General features: G+C 34.3%; 1 protein-coding gene across 4 annotated transcripts in view; it reads right to left on the bottom strand.

Moving 5' to 3' along the window:
* Positions 1 to 23,244, bottom strand: part of CNTN5 (contactin 5) — a 609,016-nt gene that overhangs the window by 131,239 nt on the left and 454,533 nt on the right. For all 4 annotated transcript variants that reach the window (XM_088159402.1, XM_088159404.1, XM_088159405.1 and 1 more), the window contains 2 exons: positions 20,415 to 20,517; positions 5,250 to 5,431 (listed from right to left, as the gene is read on the bottom strand). In XM_088159402.1, coding sequence (XP_088015528.1) covers positions 5,250 to 5,431; positions 20,415 to 20,517 — 285 coding nt within the window. The remainder of the gene's footprint in view (positions 1 to 5,249; positions 5,432 to 20,414; positions 20,518 to 23,244) is intronic.

Genomic DNA, 23,244 nt, shown 5'->3' with positions numbered 1-23,244 from the left:
AAAAATGTAATTTAATTGCATTTTATAGTTGCTGTTCTCATTTTGAGTGCTTCAATATACACAAAGGAAGCATGCTGAGAAGAAATTGTTTCCTTTGAAAATAACTACATTAATATGATTCCGGAAGATGAGACAGCTAAATGTGTAACAAAAAAGTCATAAAAGACAGCCAGTGGTACCATAAAATCATGCAGTTTCAAAGAGGAACTAAACAGTTCCTGTTTATACTTACTTATTTCCATTGCTTTGCTTTTCTGTAAATTTTACTATTTGACCCAAAACATATATAGTCTGAAATTTTTATGTTGAATTTGAGCTCATCATGAACCAGAGTGTCCAGAAAAGAGTATGCACATTTTCACACTGAAACAAAGCTGCCCCAAGCCTGGCTGCAGGCTTGTTGTCTTCATAACTGCTGTTCCCTACCCTTTGTCTCTGGTTGTCTTGCTAAAACAATTGTGGCCCAGGTTTTCTTCTGAAACTACAAACTTGCCAATCACATTGGCATGACCAATTGGTCAGAGCAACCTTTTTCCATTAGCTGGGGTATTTCTATTCATAGCCTAAATGGCCTTTGGAGTCACATTTTTCAAGCTGTTGAACTTGCCATCAGTGAAGGCAAGATTCCCACCCCTTTGAGAATAAAGTAGCAAAGCAATAGGCAGATGTAGCTGGAATAGAGCTAAAAGCATGATTGAGAGAAATACTCTTCTTCATTTTTTGGCTTTGGCTTCTATTTCTCTCTCTATGTACTCCTTTATCAGAGAGAATTCCCTCTCTGCTCATTAACAAGGGTCACTCTCCATAAAATCATGACCCTTGTTCTAAAATCCTATCAGTACTTTTAAAGTTGAAGCATTTAACTGAATGTACAACCTCTGACTCAATGTACCATTTTTGGGTTTGTTTTTTTTTTTTTTTAACAAAAGTATCTTAACATAACCCTGATATATGTGTATGTAAAGAGAACTTCATTCCATAATCACACTTTATTCTAATTAGAAAATTTATCCAGATTTCAAAAGTAACAAGTCCTTTTTTTTCTTATAAATGCAACATTCTTCTTGGGAAAAACAGGTATCTGTCTGTTTTTTAATCTGTCTAATGGAGAATTTTGGGGTGAATTTGAGAAGAGAAGAATTCGTTTTAGTGTTCAGTAGTCTTTATGAGTGTTGTGCAGAGCTCTATACAGTGTTTCTGAGATTTTTAAATCACCATCCAATCCATGATTTATTTTATGCTGCATTTCTGCACCTGTTTATTCAAGGATGTCAAAATGTTTTACAAACATAAATTGGCAAAAAATCTGCAAGGTTACTGGCCAGTTTTTTAATCCTCTATGCAAAATGAAATTAAGGTGCAGAAAATTTAGATTATTTCTCAAAAATCTGAGCAGGTTTTTGTCTGAGAGAAAATAAAGACAAAATTTTACATCGGCAAATGACTTAAAATAATGTCCAAAAATGTGAATGAATGCAGTGTTTGGTGTGAAAAAAATTCTTTTCCTCTATATGAGATTAATGGGAAAGAATAAAGTAGGAGAAGCATATTCAGAAAGATAAGTGAGAAAGTCAGGACAGAAAATTTAAAACCAATTGTGATTACAAAATCTCTTCCCTTCCCGTTTTACTGTGTGGGACTAGACTGTAGTGGCAGGAGTGGACTTTTTTCTCATGCAGTTTTTATGAGGAATAATTAAAATAGATGTTAAAATCAGTATGGTCAGTTACACTGCATTACAGAATATTCCTGCTGTCAGATGCTTGTTCCACTCTTTTTTTTATGGCAAGCCTTCCCTCCAGCTGCCAGGAAAGCACTGTTGTGTGCAGGATGAGGGAACTGACACAGCCAAAAGAAAAACAGCCAAAAATGTGCTTTTATAATCACATCACCAACCCCCGCTGATCTTGGCAACAGTGAGTAGGTAACAGAGGAAAAAAAAACAAAAAATTAAGAGTGAGAGAGGAACAGGATTGCACATACCAGTGCTTACCATTGAGAAAATGCTGCTAGCCAGAATTTGAGGAGAAACAAAAAGGTTAATGGCAAATTTATCCACTCACATTTTAATTTTTGTGGTCTCTTCTATTAATCAATTTGAGCTCGAATAAAATTTCACAGAAACTTACAGAATGAACAGATCACTTGGGGGAAAATCACACCTCTCAAAATAGGTTGCAATGCATAAGAGGATTCCAGGCATTTTAAAAATTTTGTTTCTAATGACTGCAGCTGAATTTCCACTATGTGTTGAGACTACAATAATCTGAAGTTGTCAGCATCCAAAACACTGCTTTCTGAGCAACATCCGAATTGTCAGCTGCATCAGCCAGTCATGGTGCATCTGGATTGCAGCAGCAGGTAAGAAGTGAAAAATCACTAGTTTGTGATTAAATGTGACTAGACAGGCAGACTGGGTGTCCTGGGCTTTCTCCAAAATACTCTGTGGTGACCCAGATCAGATGCAACTGATGAGGATGAAGAAGATTCAAACAGACAGCGAGTGAGTTCCTACAGAGATATGCAAATTGTGAGACTGCAGTATGACACAGCTGGTCCCACAGACTGCTCTGAAATTTTACAGGAAACGCCTGGTAAGGAATGACTGCCTACATCTGAATTTCTGAGCTAAAGTAATCGTCGTTACCTGGAGGAATAAGATGTCAGTGAAAAGACAGTGAACTTACAGGTAAATAATTCATGCTGGCTGTTGTTATGAACAAAAGGTACAGCAGAAAAGGCCGTTCCAGATAATGCCCCCAAATCCTGCAACATCAGCTATCAGCAAGGGAGGCTGAGAGTTTTGTGAAGAAACGTTTGGCTAAATTTTGTGTAGAAATCTTCTCACTCAAACTCTCTTACACATCTGGAAAGAGTAGCCAAGGTTTGTAGGCCAGTGAGACACTAATGCTCTCCCCATGAGCATTGAAGGCTGAGAGTAGCTCCATGGAGAGTATTTTATCTTGAGGCCGAGGAAAGGTACTTGTGGGGGGTTAGTAAAGTCTGTGCTTCTTGTCCTGCTGGTATTGTCCATCTGAAAGCCCTCTGTAACTTGTTCTGACCTTGCTGCCTGCTGATGCAGATAGGTGAAACTTAATGTACTAGTCTCACATATCTGTTAACAGAGGAATGAGACAATATGAACTCTCTTCCTAAAGTGTTCAAAAAAGTTGTCCTGATATCATTGCAAAAAACACCAATGAGCTAAATTTTTCCTTCATCCTGTAAAGGCAGAGACTTAAAAAATATAATCTAGAAAATGGTGAAGAATGAAAAATTCATAGTTCTATCTAAACAGAATGAGACAAACCCAACATTGTAAATATCTTCCATGGATTTGAGAACCACTTTTATGCCTGCTCAAAGCAAAAGGCTAATGAGAGATGAAGAGTTGTGTAGAACACTATATCATGTTTGCTGTCATTTTACGCCACAGATCTGCACGGTGCTCATGAAGAAATAATTTAATTTCAATCAGCCTCTTTGCTTCTCCCTTGAAGAGCACATTTTATATTCTTTAAAGTCTGAAAGAGGGAATCAGACACAATTATAACACCTTTATACGTTACTTTGTCATCTAGTAGTTTCACAACTCTAGAAAACAGGTAGGAAGGGTATGACCTGGGATACATCTTATAACTCAAATTAAATTTTCTGAATTTCTAACACTTTAAGAAAACATTGAAAAAGACCAGCTGCTAAATTCCCGTGGCCCTCAGGTGCCTATACTTTCATGGAAGTAATTTATAGTAAGAATTTGAGAAATATCAGTGGGGTATTGTCATAGTAGGAGGCATAGAGTAGGTGCTGGGCTTTGACTGCTGTTTTCAGCAAGTGTCTTTGCTTCAAGTGCAAAATGGCAAATCTGAAATTAAATGCACAGACTGTCATCAGAACCATCATCTAATTTTTCCATCATATACAGGAAAAATTGAAGACAAAAACCTGCCCTGGGCTCTAGGTGGATGAGAATGAAAAGCAAGGAAAGAAGCATGATCCAGAGATAGTGATACTCACTAAAACCAGCTGAGTTAAGATGAAGACATTGGAAAGACAGAGAAAACAGAAAAATTGATTATGGACCTGACAATATTGACATATGTGGAAAATAAACTAAATATATTATGCCAGTCTATAGTTATTTGATGCAAGTGTGTAACAAAGACAGAGAGGTCTATATAATTAGTGATGAGGAGAAGAGATAAGGAGCCATGGGCTGAAATCAGGAAAAGAAAAAGAAAGTTAATTAAGAGAAAAAACTTCTTCTTAGACATATCCATTAACCCTAGGATCCATCTAAACTACAGCCTTTGGAATTCCACTGGCTGGGATATTTGAAGAGAGAAAACAATTCAGTTTGGAAGATGTGCTACATAACCTCCCACAGTAACTTTTTCTGTTACGTATTTAAGGCTGTAGAGTTCATGAAATGATAGAAAGCAGCGTGGCTTAAAATGATTGAAAGTAGTGGGACAAAAGCTAAAATGTGATATATGCCAAAATTTGACTTGTAATTATTCGTGGTATGGATTACACAGACTTTTGTTTCTTGACTCTAGAATGCAGCAACAGTATAATATAGAATTAATGGAGTTTGTTAAATAATTTTATTTTCAGGGTTCCTTTTTCATTTTCAATCTGATGCATGACTCAATCTTACTTTTATGGTCACTCAAAATTTTTTTTGAGCCTTAGAAAATGTTGAGGGCTGTGTGAAAATCAGAACTTTTGGAAATTGTTCATGCCTAGATTGAGAATTTTTTGGGTAAAACAAATCCTTCTTCAGCTCACATTCTAGTACAATGAACTTGACAAAGCTCAGCATCCAAGCATGGCACAGGTATAATGTTAATAAAGTGTGATAATAATCCTAAAACAGCTCCAACATTGTTTTCGGACTGATTATTCATGTTTAGGTTGCATGTTATTGTTATATCTGAACTAAAAGAAATAGACTTTTAAAATTATAGCTATACTCCAATTAAAAAAAAATCCCACGTGAAATTGTATTTAAGTCAATTCATCGAAGGAGTCAACATTATTTCTATTTAGGACTTTAATGCAATACTAAGGAATAAATATATATACCTTGATTCAAAACTATTTTTGTTATATGGTGTATATTCTATATAACAATATATATATCAAGGTATCTTGTTTCTACTGGACCTTGGAGTGCTTCACGTGTAGCCAAAGACTGAAGTGTGGACAAAGCATTTCAGGACAATGCTGCGTGCAGTTACACTTACTGTATACTTGTAGCTGTCCTCTGAAGACATTTCTTCCACGAGAGTTCTCAGCCTTACATTCATACATTCCTGAGTCCTCCAGCTGCACATTAGGTATTTCAAGCACAGCTTGGGATTTTCTCAGGCGAGCTTTACTTGGATTATGACCATTAACTTTCCTCCAAGAGATTGTTGGAACAGGGCTGAAATATTTAGTAAAATTAATGTTAACACTCTTCTGCTATTGAGAATATAGATTCTGTTATCTGGTAGTTTAAACACTTAATAATCTAAGTAGCAATAAAACATAATCACAATTAAGGTTCATATAATGGTTGATATACTTAACTTTCTATAGGGAATCCTTAATAAATGGATTGCTACACGGAATGTGTCTGTTTCATCCACAAGGGAGGCTGTTTTTATTGAGATCAAGTAAACTACTTGAATTCTCTCTCTCTAGATTGGCACTCTGTGCTTTACTCTTGAATGCTGCCTCTTGATAGATCAACAAAAAGAACAACTTTCAAAACTTGGATGAATTTAGCAAATTCCAAAACATCCCACTTTTCCTGCAATGAAAGTTCAGCTCAGGTCAATTAGTGAAAGCATCTGTTTAGGTGGGAAATGTCAATACCACTCTTCCTTGGGTAAATTTAAGTGACCAAAGGTATGGAGACATTTTCTTACAGTTTTCTTCAAGTTGCAAAATGGGTTGTGTGAGAAGATATATTAATGGCACTGCTGCTCCTGTCTCACAGCATTGCACTCTTGCTTGTGGCAGCAGAAGGGTTTTTCACTGCAGCTTGCTGTTCCACAGAGCTCTGTGAGGACCCTGGGCCATTTACATTCATGCTCAGGGAAGAAATGCAATAAATAGTGTTTGCACTCATAAAATTCTCTTTTTAGCTCAAAAACTCATCAGCCATTGTGCACCCAGTGGACCTTATGGCACAGACATACAGTTTTCTAAATATGGCAGGTATTTAAGAGGGAAAATAAATAAAAAAAAGAGAACTGTTGATAAAAAAAAAATTGATTGTGAGCTGAAAACTGGAATGCTTCAGGTATTCCACAAGAAGCTTGAAGGACACCATAAAAGAATATGTAACTTTTTGAAAAAACATATTTTGTATTTATTTCTAGTCTAAGCTTAAATATAAATACAGGGCCTTGTGGCAGTTTAGATGAGGAAAAGCACTTCATAATAGTTCAAATTCAAATTCATTTAGTTTAAATTCAAAACTGCTATGAATTGTTGTCATGATTTCCTGACTTTCACTCACTATAAATGTATGAAGTTTCATTAAGAATATCATCTTTCAATATTTCAGGATATCCAGTTTGAGACACAAAAAATAAGTATGTGACAAGCAAGTTCTGGTTATTCTTCAACCACTTAGAATCAGGCTGTGAGTTACTGCAGTTGTACTTAAACTGGCAGAAAAAATGCGCCAAATTCTAGTACTTTATAGAGATTAGGAAAATTCCCAAACATGCAATGGATTATCAGAAGATTTGTCTAATTTTAACTCCTGAGTGCCGCATATCACTGAATTTCATTGAGCCTATTAACACCACTACCTTACAAAAACAATATATAGTCCCACATGGAATTCATTTTAATATACCAGAAAGAGAAAAGAATTATTTCCCTTATCAGTTTGCTGCACTGATTAATTAACCTGACAAAATGAACTTCATTGTGACTGTGTATGTATTCATCTTTGAGACATGGTCCCTATAATATCTTGCTATTCTTGCAAAATGATCTTTCATCACTGCCACCCACAGAAGAAATACGTGTATGGAACATTTTTTTTTTGTTTCTCCTTGCTAAACAAAACAGGCTGGTCTCTTTCCAGCACTCCAATTATGTATATGTTTTTCTTTTAATAGACATTTGTGGATCATGTGATGGGTGTGGCTCATAAGACCCCCTTTTTTTTTTCCCTCTATCACCATATAATCTTTTTATCTTTCTCATTTTTAACCTTAAATTACTTTCCTGATTATTTATTTCAAATTTTGGTGTCCTGTGGGCTTGGTTTGAGGACTCTTCTGCAGCCTGTATGGTTCTAATTTATAAAATTAGTTTCCTATTAGAAGTTATTTTACATGATCTTCAGTTAGAAGACTGAAAGAACTCATTCCTATCTGATTCAAGTACTTCAACATGTTGAATTATAAATATGAAGGATAAATAGGATATTTCTTTCTGATGCACTAATAAAACTTTCTGTCTTAGCCCCACCAGTTATTCCTTTCACATCTTTAACTACATATTTCGATAGTCTATACTTTAGCTATACGTTGTCTATACTGTAGCTATATGTACGTATCAGATGTAGTACAAATAACAATCTTCGTTTCTTTTCTCCCCCTTCTTTAGCTCTCATATTTAATTTCTAATGGCACACTTCATTCTGATATTCAAATTTAGATTCTTTCTTGAGTGACTTGTGGAGATTTTGCAAGTCTTGTATTTTGCATTCAGCTTTAAGAGTTAACTCTTTGTATGCTTGCTGTCTTGTTTTTATATGGAATATAATTTTGTCATGATTGCTGGCTGCAAAACATCCACCATGGCCAGATAAGGATTTCATTGATCATTATTTATCACAACACAAGTCCACAGTGGGATTACAAATTCTTTATGTTGGTACAGGGCAATAGGACTCAGCAACTGCTGCTTTTTGACTGAAATGGGTGTGCAGGTACACTTTATTTGGGATCTTAAGGGTGTCATACTTGCAGCCTCTTGATAGTTATTTGGCCTTTATCCCTGCTTCCAGTAATTTCTGTGACAAAAATGCTTCTTCTCTGTTGTCATGGAGGAAAATGAGTTCTGCTGAATTACATTAGTAAAAGGAATTTCTTTTGATGATGTGTATTTCTGAGTAAAAGTCGAGAGCTTATAAACCATAAAAATTGTCTCATTTAGCCGCTATGAGATAATTCTGAAATTCATGTATTTAGAAAGTTTCCTTTAAATTGCATTTAACTAATCTTTTGAAATTTGCTTTTTTGTTTCCTGCAGCAAGTAAATGTGTATAACATGGCAAACACAGAGAAAACTGGTTGCAGTTTTAAAACAACTCAGTTATTTCTTTATCAGTACGAGGTAGGAAGTGGAACTTTTCAAGGAGATAAAGTTACTTTATCTGTGCAGATTTAATGATTTTGAAGTAAAGTACTCCCATATTACAAATCAGTGTTTGCAGACAACTTGTAGTTCTGTTTAATGAAATTTATTTTCCTTGCATAATTCACAAGTGACACATGAATTTTACATCTGAAATAAAAAGATATCTATACCTCTTTCTCCTCTGTGGCTTCTGTGAGAATGAAATGAAACATATGAGTGAGGATGTGAAAGAATAAAATTGTGTGACTGTTCTAGAAAACTTCTAAAATCTACCATAAAAGCTAACTAACATACACACATTTTTCATCTTTTCAAATAATCCATAGCTTTTTGAAAATAGAGCAACTGCAGAAGTATTTCTGGCATTAATATGAGTTTAATGCAATATGCGTAATTATTGAATCTTATAACCCATATAATCCATTTCTATTTTGGTCTCAGAAGATGTTTATGGGAATACAGTTTCCTTGTTTATCATAACACTACATTCAACTCCTGTGAATAAATTGATTTGAGCTTCAGTTGAGTTCAAAGACAAGACTTCTCCTAACTTTTAGAAAAAAAAATCCTCTGAATGCTACTAGTAAATCTTAGTACTACCAAGAAAATCCCCACTTGATTTCAGAAATAACATCATCAAACTTGACATTAATCTAAACTGAAATGAAAAACCTAAGTGGTCCCTGGTGACTGCGATAGACATTACTGAGTTTGAATTTGAAGAAAATATGAGTTGTAATTTTACCTTTGCATTAAGAAGAAATTATAAGTGTCAGTTTTCAGCAGTATATTATTTGGGATGAGTGCTGTTGAAATAGCTGGAATTCTTCACAAGTTTCAACAGAATATAGAAATAAAAATTAATTGGATCATTTAAAAAATTATTGGAAGCAATTCTTCTTCCTGTCAATTTCATATGTGAAAGAATTTCATTACATCCCTAAAGTACATACTTATTTTGGGAAAGGGGAGAGGTAGAAATAAGAGTAATGGATCTTTTCATGGATCCGAGCTCCTAGTATTTCAAGAATATTTTAAATAGGAATGCATAGATTACTTTTTCTATACTCGGTTGGTACAGATTGATGTGAAATTTTGAAATACTTTATCTACTACTGTAATTTCAATTCCTCTCCACATGATTTCTCTTTACCAAACATCAGTGTTCTGAGCTGCACCTTCAAACCCACGAGTTCACATCATATGTGATGAAATATATCTTGAAAACAGCTTCGTGCCTATGGGGTCTAGAAAAAAACCTGTATTTTCTTATGCGTCCCTGTCTTGCAACGGTGTTAAATATCTTTAATTATTATAAGATAATTATGAGGGTTAAAATGTTGAGGACTATAATGAAATTCTCTGTCAGATGCTTTCCAGGAATTCCTATCAACCATTGACATCTACCTTTAGAATGTCCCATATAAATCTGTTCAGAGTTTTATGAGACACAGTAACCACCTTTTCTTTCATTTGTTTTTTAAAAATAATTAGCACTCATGAAATTCAGCAGCCATGAGTATGGTGATTTAAAAATCAAGAGAGAATAGCAGCAAATGGTGATGAGCTTGAGCCAGTGTGCAAGAACAAATCCAGGCCTTCAGGTCACTTCAACAGATGCCCATGATTGTGTTAAAAACCTCTATTGCATATATGAATGTCATGTATTAATGTGCATGTGCTTTACCACCACTATTAGCTTGTTCTTTATGGCACAGAGCAAGGACAGTGCCTGCTTGGCTGCATATCCAGCTCCACAGCATTTTATTCACACTTTAAATTATGACATGTTAGAGCATCTCTAACATCTAAAATAGTGCCATGTACAAAGATGATTCATTTTCTATAATGGTTCATTATTTGCAGTGATTTGTACTCCAGAGCTCCTTTTTACTGGTTGATCAGAGACTAAACTGATGTCTCAATCTTGACACTTAACTATTCAACAGCTAAATTTAGATAACATAGCTGTCCAATACCCAAAGTTAGATGATACAACCAATAGTTTTGGTGATTTATATTTTTTCCAAGTCCTTAAATTTGAGTAATCATGAAAAAATGAGCCACCTGATTAAAGTGTAATCAAATGAGAACAGAAGAACCATAATAGGCAAAGGTATTTGTTCGAAAATTAGTGAGGAAACTGGAAAGGCTATTCCACAACCTTTTGGGTGTGCACTTAAAAGTTAGGTACTCTTGATGTTTACTCTTGGTGTATACTCTTGATGAAATTGCAATAGCACAGGTACAAATTTAATACAAAAGAGCTGAAGATCTCCTCCTATTGTATTCATTATAAAACTCTGTATTATATTTCTGCCACCTTAGTATTGTAGATGCTATTTATATGGTGGGACTGAGGAGGTATTGAGCCATCATGTCTGTTAAAAAATGATGGAAATAAGCTCTGTTTTTCCTCAGCTATCCAGTAACCATTTTTTCTTGTCTCTCTATCACACCCTACCTCAGTGTGTGGCCGGGGGCATTCTGAAGCAGACATTTTTCTAAAAATATTAAAGACATAACAGGCAAATTATCACCAGCCTGAGACGTGATCAAGGCTGTTGAGAAGAGACTCTGAAACAACTTGAAAAACAAAAGACATGTATGATATCTGCTGTTTCACTATAGGGGATAATATCAGAAGAATTCATGATTTTAAGTAAGAGACAATGCTTTGAAACAGAAAATTTCTTTGAAAAGATGACACATATTTGGCAGGTGTTCATACAGATCTTCAGGGTCACAGTACTGCAGTACACAGTACTGTGTTTATTTGCCTTTTTATAGTTTTATGGTGTTTATTATATATAATAAACGCTACAAAACTACAGATATATATATATATATATATATATGCTTATTTATAGTGTTAAAGTTATTTTATAACTGAATTTTTGTGTCATTTTACTCTGTCCCAAACTTTATCCAGGCAGATTTTCTGTAGCTAGCACATTGATCTAGGATGTCCTGACTCTGCTGTACAGATGTGGCCAGCATATGTGTACAGATCCAGAAGATCAGGAAAACTAGTTACAATGAGTCCGAAAATCCCAGAAATCATTAAAAACCATCAATGTTGGTGCAAATGTAAATACAAATCTAGCATGTCTGGAGTGAAAGAGGGCTTTGAACTTTCTGATCAGACACACACTTTGAAGACAATGAGTGTGATGATTTCCAGAAGTGCTGCATTTAAGGCTCTTGTGCCATAGTACCATATATATTTATTTCTTTGTGGGAAATCCTGAGGAGAAACATAACAGTGGTAACTCTGGTGACCTACTCTTGAAAAATTCTAGAATTTTTTCCTTCTGATCCTCTCAGACTCTGACACAGAGGGGAAAGTCTACACTTATGCTTCTTGATAGTAAGTTTGGAATGCAAAAAAAAAAAAATTTCTCGATCTTTAAACCTACAGCAAAGCTGCACAAGTTACTGAACATAGGTTATAGTAACATTTATAAATTTGCTTTGATGGTTCTGAGAGAGAAAGGGAAGGATTGGTAATATTGCTTCTTCAAGAATGATGTTCTACTGATGGGGTCTTACAGTTTGATAACGTTTTTTCCCACTTTCATTATGCCATACGGTAAAAGCAATGAAATCTAATTTTTTAGATTTAGAGTGAGGCAGAAGGAGGTCTGGGAGTGCTACTTGAGATTTTACAAAGAATCTTTATTACATTGCTATGAATGATTGCAATATTTGCAACAGTATTATGAAGTCTGTTCAGGAACAAGTCCACTTAAAAGAAGACAGAAATAAATCCAGCCTGAAAACCAGCAACAAAATCCAGTCTGGCTCTAGCACCTTATAACATAAATACTTATTCAGCAAGAGCTAAAAATGAAGTTGAAATTGATGAAAGTCTTAGAAATATTTATTTGACATAAACAATATCAAATATCAAACAATATCAAAGGAAAAAAAAAAGGGAAAAATAATATTGGATCAATTTTTGTCATATAAACAAACTCAAATTGAAGATGTCATGCCTGTGTTTAAAAAGGTTCCTTCCTCTCATCACAATCTTATCTTGAGAGGAAAAGGCATCCTTACTTGTAACATTGACAAATGTTCTGCAGAGTGTTTATTTCCCTCTTGCAATTATTTTGTTATCAATAAAATTTAAAAATGACTTCCACAGCTTCTATGTCTAGCATCTGATAGGATTAACAAAATGTTTTTCCAGTAGAGAGAATTGGCGTGAAGGGACATGGAGTAACTTGATTTTTTCTCCTATGGAACTTAGAAACAAGTATTTCTATATCAGTTTTTGTATCTATTGTGCAGCTTCATTTTGGGCAAATAATTAAACAAGATTAATACTCTATGGCATGGTTTCTCTGTTTTAAGAAGAGAAAACAGACAATTCATGTCTCTGTGACCAGTAAATGAAAAATAGAACAACATGCTAAGCCTCAGTTTTGATGGTAGAGGCAAATTACTACTTGTAGACTTCTACACTGTGAATTAGCTTGAGGCTTGAAAATGTTAATTTACTAGCATGCCTCGTTTCCACAGTATTTCTGCTATATGTAGGAAAACGACTAAATATTTCAATCTAAGTTCCAACAATTAATTGGATGCATAGCATCTAGAATAATCTGCTTTATTTAGTGCCAGGTGACCTTTAATATCAAAGGTGTTTCTTTGTGCCACCGTTATTGTGGGAAGAGGAAAAGACTGTAGTAGCTTAATATTTTCGAAAAGATACTAATTAAGTGACTTACAGGGATGAATGACTATTCCATGAGCTATCAGAATCCTTAGCAAAGAGGCACTCACTCCCTGGGAAGTTTCATACAGTTGTCCAAGGAAAAGACAGCTTATCCTCAGGGAGAAAAGTAAAGATCTGCTGACATATCCAAAATATATTGACAACAGAATTGTCATACTTGGCCCTAAAAACAATGAATCCTGATTTATATCCCAGATGTTATTGTCCTTTTTTATTTTGTATGGATGCGTGTGTATATATATATATATATATATATATATATTTACATGCATATATATATAACCCAGTGAAACATGCTCTATTCCCATGTTTATGCCCACTAATACTCATCTGCTGCTGGCTGCCTTGACTGCTTACTCATGCCAATGCCCCTGGGTTTCAGTGTAGTGCAGTTAACAGAAGTTAACTTTGAGTATCACCATGCATTAGCTCTGCTACTCTTCAGCACAACACCAGGGCTGAAGCAAGATGGGGATTCATGCTGATAGCAAGGAGACTTAGGTTAGAAAAGAGTCTGAATAGAAATCCTCATGAGACCGTTTTTGACCCTAGATTACTGGGAAATGGTCTGGTAATAGGAACATCTTGTCTGGTTCTCTTGACAGTTTGTTACAGGAGATGCTTCCTGCCAGGTCTGGAGGAAGAATTTTGGAAAACCTGTTTGGAAACATTCAAGGCTAGTAGGTAATACTGGATTTGCCAGGATAAGCCAACTAGAGGACAGAAATCAAGTAGAATGAAATATATTTTACAGATTTGAAGAGAGGGTTAAAAGTCAGTCCTTTGAAATTAGGAAACAATGGTGCAATGCTGGAATCTTCTATTCCCCCGTGTGTAGATACCAGATGGAAATGCTAGATAGAGAAGTGTGCAACCTGGATCTGTGACACTTTTTAAAATTATTGTTTGTGAACTTCTTGCTCCTCCAAAAATCACATATAATTATGTGGCAGATGAAGAAAAGAAAAGAATCAGCTACTGTGAAACCTCTGACAAATATTCATTCCTGTCTGCCTTTAACTCTCTTTTCAGAAATTATTCTCTTCATCATTGCATTATTTGCCAGACATTGACCAGACCTCACTGAAACAGCTGTTTAAAATGTTGACTTGCAAAGCCTATCTTTTTATCCCTGCAGAAAGATTTAGATCTTAGATATTTAGAAATTTAGAAAATATCTAGAAACATGCTTCATAGCCATTACCCTGTGTCATTGGCTTAATGAATAGCACTAGCAAAAAAAGCTTTGTCAGAAACTTCACACAATTCTCCACAGTTACACTCAAATGCTCTTCACCAGACCATGAGGATTTTTTATTCGGCCTCTCTGATCTTTGCTTAGGTATTATACTCACTTATCCAAACACTTTGCCTTTATTTCTGCACATTGAAAAAATATTTAGCAAGCTCTATCTACACAGATAAATAGAATGGTTTGAGTCTGAAGGAAACAAAGGTTATTGAGTTCCAGCCCCATTGCCACGGGCAGGGACACTTTCCTCTAGACCAGGCTGCTCAGAGCCCCATCCAACCTCGCCTTAAACACTTCCAGGATGGTGCATCCACAACAAATATATGGTCTGCGAATAAAATATTGATAGTGACATAAAACAGATAATAGCATTTTTAATAAAAGCTTCAAAATCAATTAAGAAAGTCTGGTAAAAGAAAACCAGACAAAGACGATAACAAAAAAATACTATATTTAATGGATTTAAAACTTTGACATATTTATTAATTTGAATTGATTCAGAGCTCATTGTTTCAAGAGAACATTTTTTAACATTTCTTAGATTAAAAGTCACTGCATTTCATTAATTTGTGTGATTTAAATATATTTAGCTTCACCTTCTCCTTATTTCATTTCATTTAGAAAACAAGATTTTAAATAGACTTTCATTTGGGTTCTTGCAAGCCATAGTACTGATGGGATGAATGTTTACAACTGAGCTATAAATCTCTTCCAAACAAAGTTAACAATAGAATTATTAAGGCAACATTAAATATGACAAAATGAACAACACGTCTATCAAAATAACCTCGCTGTAATTCACTAATAAAATAAATATTTTTAATTTATTCTTATTGTTATCTAGGTATATTTCAAAACAAAACCACAGTTTTGACATTGTCAAATTGAAATAACTTATCATTTAAAAAGAATATTGGTACAATAAGAGGATGTTACTAGTGTATGGAAATAGCATAGGCATAAAATAGTTTGTCAAAAATACAGAAGAACAAGCAAGTGGGTCATAAGAAAAATCATCTGTCAGCACTGTTGTCTATTGATTCTTTTGATTCAAATATCTATGTGTTGATCCATGTGGTTCAAAAAGTCCTGTAGTATAAATAAAGGGATGCATAAAACTTATTTTTGTTTTTAGCAAAACAATCCTTTTGGTAATCTATACAGCTCTTATTTTAAAAGCAAAGATTGAAAACTCTGGTAATCTACAAGTACTGCAATAGCCCACATCTTATAATTTGTTTTAATGAGAAATAAAATATGATTACTTATTCAAAATTGTCTGCTGGCACTATCATAATACAAACTCTTTTTTTTTTTTTTTTCTTTCCCTGAATAGAGCCAGAAAACCAGTGAAATGTGACTTTTATATGGAAAATAAAATATAAGTCTGGTGTAATGCACAAACAAAAATGCACTAAGGAAATGACTGAAGTGTGAGGGTCAGATAGGATGCGTGCATTATACACAGTTTAAAATTTTAAAAACTGGGTTAATGAGTGAGAGTAGAATGATTTTAAATGCAAGAAAGAAGACAACTTAGAGTTATATGCTAGCAAGGGTAATAAAGGCAAAAAAAAAAAAAAGCTGTTTCTGACACTTTCACTTTTCTTGATTTCCTCTAAGGCCAAGGGCCTGGGCTCATTGAAGAGGGCAGGAACTTACAGCTTTTCATGCTAACTTGGACAAAAACTATGAAAACTTGTTCATTTTGAGGTTTAAGGAAAAAAAAAAAAGTATATTTCCATCTCTGCCTGCTTTTAAGTCCCGTATTTAAAATAATAGTGTTAAAATTTCTTAAGACATAAGTATGCTCCAAAGTCAGGAAGTGCTAAAGGATGCTTGGATGGCTGTCACCAAAGTGCTTCATTAATGAATGTGTCATATAGTGGGGAAGGAATTTAGAGTCCTTTTGCATATCAACCGCATTAATTTCATCTCTTTCTAATTGGCAGATAAATGAAGGCACCAGAATTATTTCTTTGAATAAAATACATGATAAAAGAAATTAAAGAATGGATCAGTTGCCTCTAGATGTTCTTGGAAGCAAAGTCAGTAACATTTGCGAGAAAATAAAAATGACAAAATGCTATCACAGAAGGCAGCATCTGAAAAGTTGCATTTCTGGAGCAGGAAAAGCCAGGATCGCTATAATTCGTGCAAAAGCATGAGCTTTTTTTATCAGGAAAATGATATCTTCTACGCCAGAACTTTTCCAAAGAACAAGGTCATGATCTGTCTTCCTGATTTACATAAGAAATCTAAGGTCTGACACTGAAATGTACACACTAAATCAGGATTATCTGGACTACAAACAGAAACCTCATTATCCATTAGCTCATTTATTAGATTAAAAAAAAAATTGACTTGTCCTTTTAAATAAGAGAAGACACAAGGAGTGAAAACTGTGTTACTCAAAAGCAAACATTAACATACTGCTGTTTAAAATTATTTTCATTAATTTAGATGCTTTGAATGCTTCCAATCAGATTTTTTTTCTTTTTCTTTTCAATTATTTGATTATTTTAACAGCGTTTTATGTAAATACTAATCAGGATGTAGCAATTCTGCCAATTAAAAAGAAACATTTCTTTTACTGTGGAAAGTTAAATAGAAGATGTTAATATCTTGTAATTGCCAGTGGGCTTTTTAGTATGTTTAATAAAAAAATACCATCCCTTGTTTTGTTAGAGAACAAAAAAAATAAAAATTCAAGCATTTCTAATAGAAATTACATCATTAAATATGCAGCAGAAAACATATCTGTATGCTATATAGAAGTACAGGTATGAAAGATGGATGTAACTGATAGTTATTGTGTAGATGTGACAGTGAATATGTCTATAAAAGAAACCTTGGGCCAGCATATATACCCAGCCAAAAGGTCACTAACTGCAAAATGCACACTCTGATATATATATGCAGTAAATTTTATTTGGCTCCTCTGTTTTTCATGTCTTGTTAAACCTCAGCAGTAAATAATTGATTTATACCGTTATTTCCTAGCCAGTGATTGATGCTCATGATAAGAAACATTATCTAGTACAAATAAGATAATCTTGAGATATTTCACTCCTGCATTACTTTGAATTCTTCAGCAACTACAAAGTCTGTTTGTAAGTGGCGTCAGTAACATATTTCCACTTATAACTGAACCAGCCCCACACTACTTGGGTCAGAATAAAATCCTTCTCAGAAAATTTTTCTCTGTCGAGCAATTAAGATATTTGACTTTAGCTTGAAAACAAAAGCTACAGAGCTTCAATTTATTTGATTCTTTCAGTCAAAGTGATTGACAGTGCTAAATAAACACTATTAATAAATCATTAATCAGTAACTAAAGACTAGGCTCTTCCTGGAATATTTGCCAAATGCCTACTTCAGGAAATCTCACTGGAACGTCTGTCATTCTCACAATTACAGTGGAAAGAGCAGAGTGCTTCAGACAGCTAAATTAAAGCATGAGAAAACCAGCAGCCTATTGGTTTTGAGGTTGTAATAACCCCAGTGTTATTTACAACAAAAATATCAAGTTTAAAAATACTAAATAAAAAAGGAAAAAATTAGTTGTTGATTCAGTTTAGCAAATGAGACCCATGGCAATGTAACAAGCAACAACCCATATGGGACATCAGGAATAAGAAATGGGGACAAAAAATGAAAATTATGAAAATGAATAGAAAATGTGATGCATTTCTACTTCCCACCTCAGCCTCCAGGTCTCAAATGGTGCCTGAAATGTCATTCATGTAATTATTACCACATCAAGTTGAAAGAAATTTCAGCTCATCTGATTTGATTGTGCATTAATGGCTGAGAAAAGAAGATAAGGAATGTGCATGGTAAAAATAGCTGCCCATTATAATAGCAGCAAATGGGGTCTTATTAGATAACCTTAAATTCCTTGATCATTCAGGTGCTTTTGTCTATTTTGTTTATTAAAGATTAACATCAAATAAAAAAAAGGAAATAACCTAATCGAAGCCTTTCCTATCAACTTCACCTTCCTTTATGAATAGCAATTGAATCTTTTTGAGAGAGGGAACTAAATCTCAGGGTGCTGAAGATGGGAGGTATCACTAGGTCTCCTTCCTGCCTTCCAGTGATGGTTGCAGAGCACAACGTGTGTCATACCTCCTTTTCACTGGAAAGTTGACTTGTAATCTGTCAGCAACTGCAATTTAATTCCAGCAAAATGAGGAAAATAAGAAGTAATATGTTGGTTACTGCTTCAACCATAGCCAAGAGTCTAAAAGGGCCTCTGTTGACTTGGAAATGTTTCTGACAGGAGAGAGCCTGGAGCCATCAGCCTCTGCACAACAATCCTTTTCCTCATTTATTTCAGCATCTCGGGGAATCTCGCCATTTATTGCTTTTCTGTCCTCTGCCATGCACCTCTTTCCTCATCTTTACTATATAAAACATAAGACTTGTGTTCTACCCTACAAAAGTTCATGTCTCAAATTTGGTTCCTTCATCAACTTCACTGAATCTAAATAGATACAACTGAAAAACTTTGTCAGAATTTCTCTTTAATTATTTGTGTATAATTTCTGTTGACCTGCACACTGAGAGCATCTCAGAATTGGTAAAACACGAAAAACCATCAAGAAGGGAGTAAGTTTCAGACATATATCATCCATTCAGTAATTAGGAACTGTTAAGAGAAAAATCTGAACAGAAAAAATACAGTGACCAGTGACATGAAGATTAAAAGAACTATTAAAACATTTTAAAAGCCCTCTCAGGTAGTAGAGACAGGCTCTGAAAAGTCACTCTGGAAAACCAGACCTGCTGAACAAGCTGGAGGAATGATATTCAGGAAAACAGACTGTTGTCTTGAAACTTCTAACCTCTTATGTTTCGTTCCTCCTTAGTTAAATAAAAAGAATTGGTATGGAAGACATAGTATTTCTCAGGCTAACACTTTTGTCAAATTCCTCCAAAAGAGTTAGAAAGACAAATTCTTCCCTTATTTTTTAATCAAGGCCATGCTGTAAGAAACTTGTATTTTTTTTGATAAGCCATGAACTATTAAAGCAAGCAGGATATATTATATATTTAGCAGCATAACTTTGGAGACTAGGGGCAAGATGTCCAAAAGGAACATCATTATGAAAAGGTACTGAAAAGAATTCAATACAGTGAGATTTTTTTCAATGCACCACACAGAATTTGATGAGGTATTTTGGAAAGAACCCAAACTGTTATAATTTTTTATGTTTCTCTGGAGAAACATCATTGCAGGAACATCGTTTTTAACAGCATACATGAGAAGAAGAAAGAATCTCTTTGAATCACTAGAATTGACTCTTATTTCTGTCTGCTTGTATACGAACATTGCCAGCCTAATTCTTGGAAACAATCATAATAGTAACTTGAGTAACTAGTAGTAACTACCACCACAAAACCGAAATGTTATCAATTTCATCCTATATTCTGTAATCTGAATGCTGTATAGAAGTAATTTTAGTTTCAGTTTTTCATACCTATCTCTCCCTAAACTCTTTTATCAACAAACTTGACATGAATAGCAAACACCCATTCTGTACTAGTGCTATTAAGTCAGGTAGAAATTGTAGAGTAGGCATTGCCAAAAAGTGTGTTAGGACATGATCAAGACATTGTGCTCTTAGCTTCATGTATAAATTATGAATATGGGGGAGGGAAGAAAAAGCTACTGTTTATTTATTCTCCAAATATGACATTTTGACAGAACAAATTCTAATTTACTGGTAGATAGTATCCTAGAGAAAAAAAATGGATGTGAGTCTGGTAAAATTTTCAATTAAAAAAACATTTCCTCTTTTTGTTTATGAGATTGATACTTTTCATTTGACAGAGATAGTTAACTTGACTGAATTCCTGACCACAGAAATGGCTGGGCAGGGAGTTCATAATTAGCTATTTAGTTAATTGGTTATTTTGATAGTACAGTAAGGATTGTCTGTAAAAATAAAATCCAGCAAAATAATGAAACCACAAATCAGGCAGGTCTCATCTTAATAAACAATTATGTCTAATTATGAAAGAATCTGTACTTACTTTCCAAGTGCAAAACACTCCATCTTAACAGTAGTTCCCCTTGCAGCTGTAACTGTGTAAGGAAAATGGACTTCAATTTTTGGTTCATATTCCCCCATCACACCTGGAAAATAATGAATGTTTAAAATATGAAAGATCATCAATTTTCCATTTTCACAAAAAGAGCCTGGCTTGCTTTTTGAATCTGCCCAGCAGTAACATTGGTAATTGATGGAGATAGCCTTGATTGATCTGATATGCTGTGCTCAGGTCCAGTATATACATGTATATATATATATATATATATATTTATATATATACACACTAAAATGCTCTTCAGCAGCACAACATTGAGCTTAAAAAAAGGATTTTTTTTTTTTGAACTTGGGTTAATATTTAAATTTTCAAAGATGCAAGTGGGCAATCAATAGGGGAGTGAGAATTTTCATAGGCCAAGTCGTTGTTTACCAGCACATTGACAATTTTGACAAATAAATCAACATATCATGCTGTGTTTGACTGAGAATCTTCTAAGCTCAGCAAAAAGTCCTCAAATTATGTGGAGCATTTGTGTACATGGATATAGACACAGAAACGAAGACATGCAAAATTTAGTTATGTCCTTTTCAGTGAGATTTTTAATTTGGGAGAAGATTTCAGGACAACACTGTAAGATAGAATTCTAGGAAATGTTATTTAGGAAATGGAGAAACATTCAGGAATGGGAAAATAGAAAAATGTAAATCAATATCTGTGTTATCCCAGATTTACTGTAGAATGAGTCACAGCTTTGAAGAATCACAAGACCTTAGGAAATGAGAAATCAGTAGGGAAATGAAGGTATGTTTTATAAGGTGAGGTGAGACATTTGTACTTGATGCCATTTGGAGGAAATATCATAATCAGCATGGAAGGAGAAGAATATGACTCTAACAGCTATGTTTGTTAGATGGAATTTGGGCTGTGGAGGTAGGAAATACTCAGGAACAAAAGGCTGTATTTAAAAACAATAAGAATTTTTCAGATTTTTAGATGAGGAAAACTGAATAAAATATGACTTGTTGAAAAAGTAGAAACAAGACAAGTCTAAATCTATAAAAATCAGTCAAGATTCTCCAAAACACTCTAAAGCAAGCAAATAGGAGCAAGAGATAAAAAGGAAGGAGGCAAAAAGAGATCTCTTATTTCTTTTAGACATCAACTGTCCTAGCCTTCAAATGTTGCTTATGGGGCTCAGGAGTTTCCAGTGGAGCTGTGCTCTCCTTTTCTCACTGTCATTCAGGCTCCTGAAGCTTGGTTCTGGGAGGAAGTCTGAACATATTTGAATGTTTAATCAGGGGCTTAAGTCTAATTAGAAAATCTAAATGTGTCCCATATTTGAATCAAATGACAGAAACAGAAAGCATAAAATGCTTTTATTTGAAATAATGCAATTCTATAAATAATGTGGCTTTCTAGGTAGCAGATTTCTTTTTAAAAACGTAATGCTGCAAGTATTACGTGTGCTAGCAATACTGACCCATTTCAGCTAAGACACACCTAAATCAGTGCTTTACATTGCTTTATGAACCCTTTTTTTAAATATGAAAAACAATTAACATGTGTGTCTTGGGTATTAAAATAAAGCCAGGTCATCAAAAAATGGTAGTCAATTAAAATTTTCCTTCGCCTAGACTGAAGTGATTGCTAATATAATATTTCATAAAAAATGTATTCCCACTGGCCTGTAACATGTCAATAAATTTGTAATTTACTTACATTCCTTGTGACTTTGTTTACTGTTTTCTGAATTTTTTTAGATTTTGAATACTAGTTTCTGATTTATCCTAGTCAACCGATTACATAGTCTTACAGGATATCTATCCTTTTAAAAATATCTTTAACAGACTGAAAACCTCCAAACCATTAATCCTTCATTAAAAAGAGTCTTTAATAAACATTCTTAGTGCCCATGAGGCACCTCTTCAAATTCCACTCTATCACTTTGAGATGTGAAGATGAGAACTGCACAGCAATAATGAAGATGTAGATCTTTCCTTCACACTATCTTTTCCTTGGAATTTTTTTGTTTGTTCAACAAAATTCAGTTCTATTTGCTGTTTTGTACTTGACCTCATGTTTGTACACCATGACACCCTAATCTCTTTACTGATTATATCTAATAAAGGTATTATAATTTTAGGTCTAGGTATTATATAAATTTTTTGGTGGTGATGTTATTTATTGCCTATCTACTCTATTTCTATTATCACAATATCCTTTTGCAGTTCTTCAGGGTCAGTTTTAACTCTCAAAATTCTGAGTAATTCTGTATCAACAATCTTCTCTACTTCCCTGTTCATTTTATTTCCAGACAGTTTATGTGTTGAATAGTGAAATCCCAGGAAAGTCTTCACTGACAATCTACCAGTTCTCCAAACTGTTTAGATACGCATACAATAGGTGGATTTTTTCTAATCTATTTTTAATTGAAAATGAGGCTGTATTTCAGCCCCTCTAAGAATTTAGTTTCTTTGACAGCCTTTGATGAGGGACCCTGTAAAGAATTATGTGAAATGAAAGCAGCTTGGCTAATTCTGCTTGTATTCTCTCAGTCTCTTTAGGAAAGCTGTATACAGACTGAGGCATGGCTTCCCTGGTTAAAAGCTGTGTTGTTGGTCTATGACTGTGTGGTAAGACTGCTGTATGATAATGTGATAAATACAATCCTAATGATCATATTTTTTATGTCTTTTCTATCAACACACTTGACACAGAAGTCAGACCTAGTAGTCTGTCATTTCTCAGATGTTCCTAGGAGTCTCTTTTTTAAAAAAATCCCACCTTTTCTACCTACCTTCCCTCTAGCCCT

The sequence above is a fragment of the Sturnus vulgaris genome, chromosome 2, assembly GCF_052056855.1.
Source record: "Sturnus vulgaris isolate bStuVul1 chromosome 2, bStuVul1.hap1, whole genome shotgun sequence".
In the NCBI taxonomy this organism is placed as follows: domain Eukaryota; kingdom Metazoa; phylum Chordata; class Aves; order Passeriformes; family Sturnidae; genus Sturnus; species Sturnus vulgaris.
Note: the sequence above shows the minus strand (reverse complement) of the source record. Positions and strands in the feature narration are given on the sequence as shown.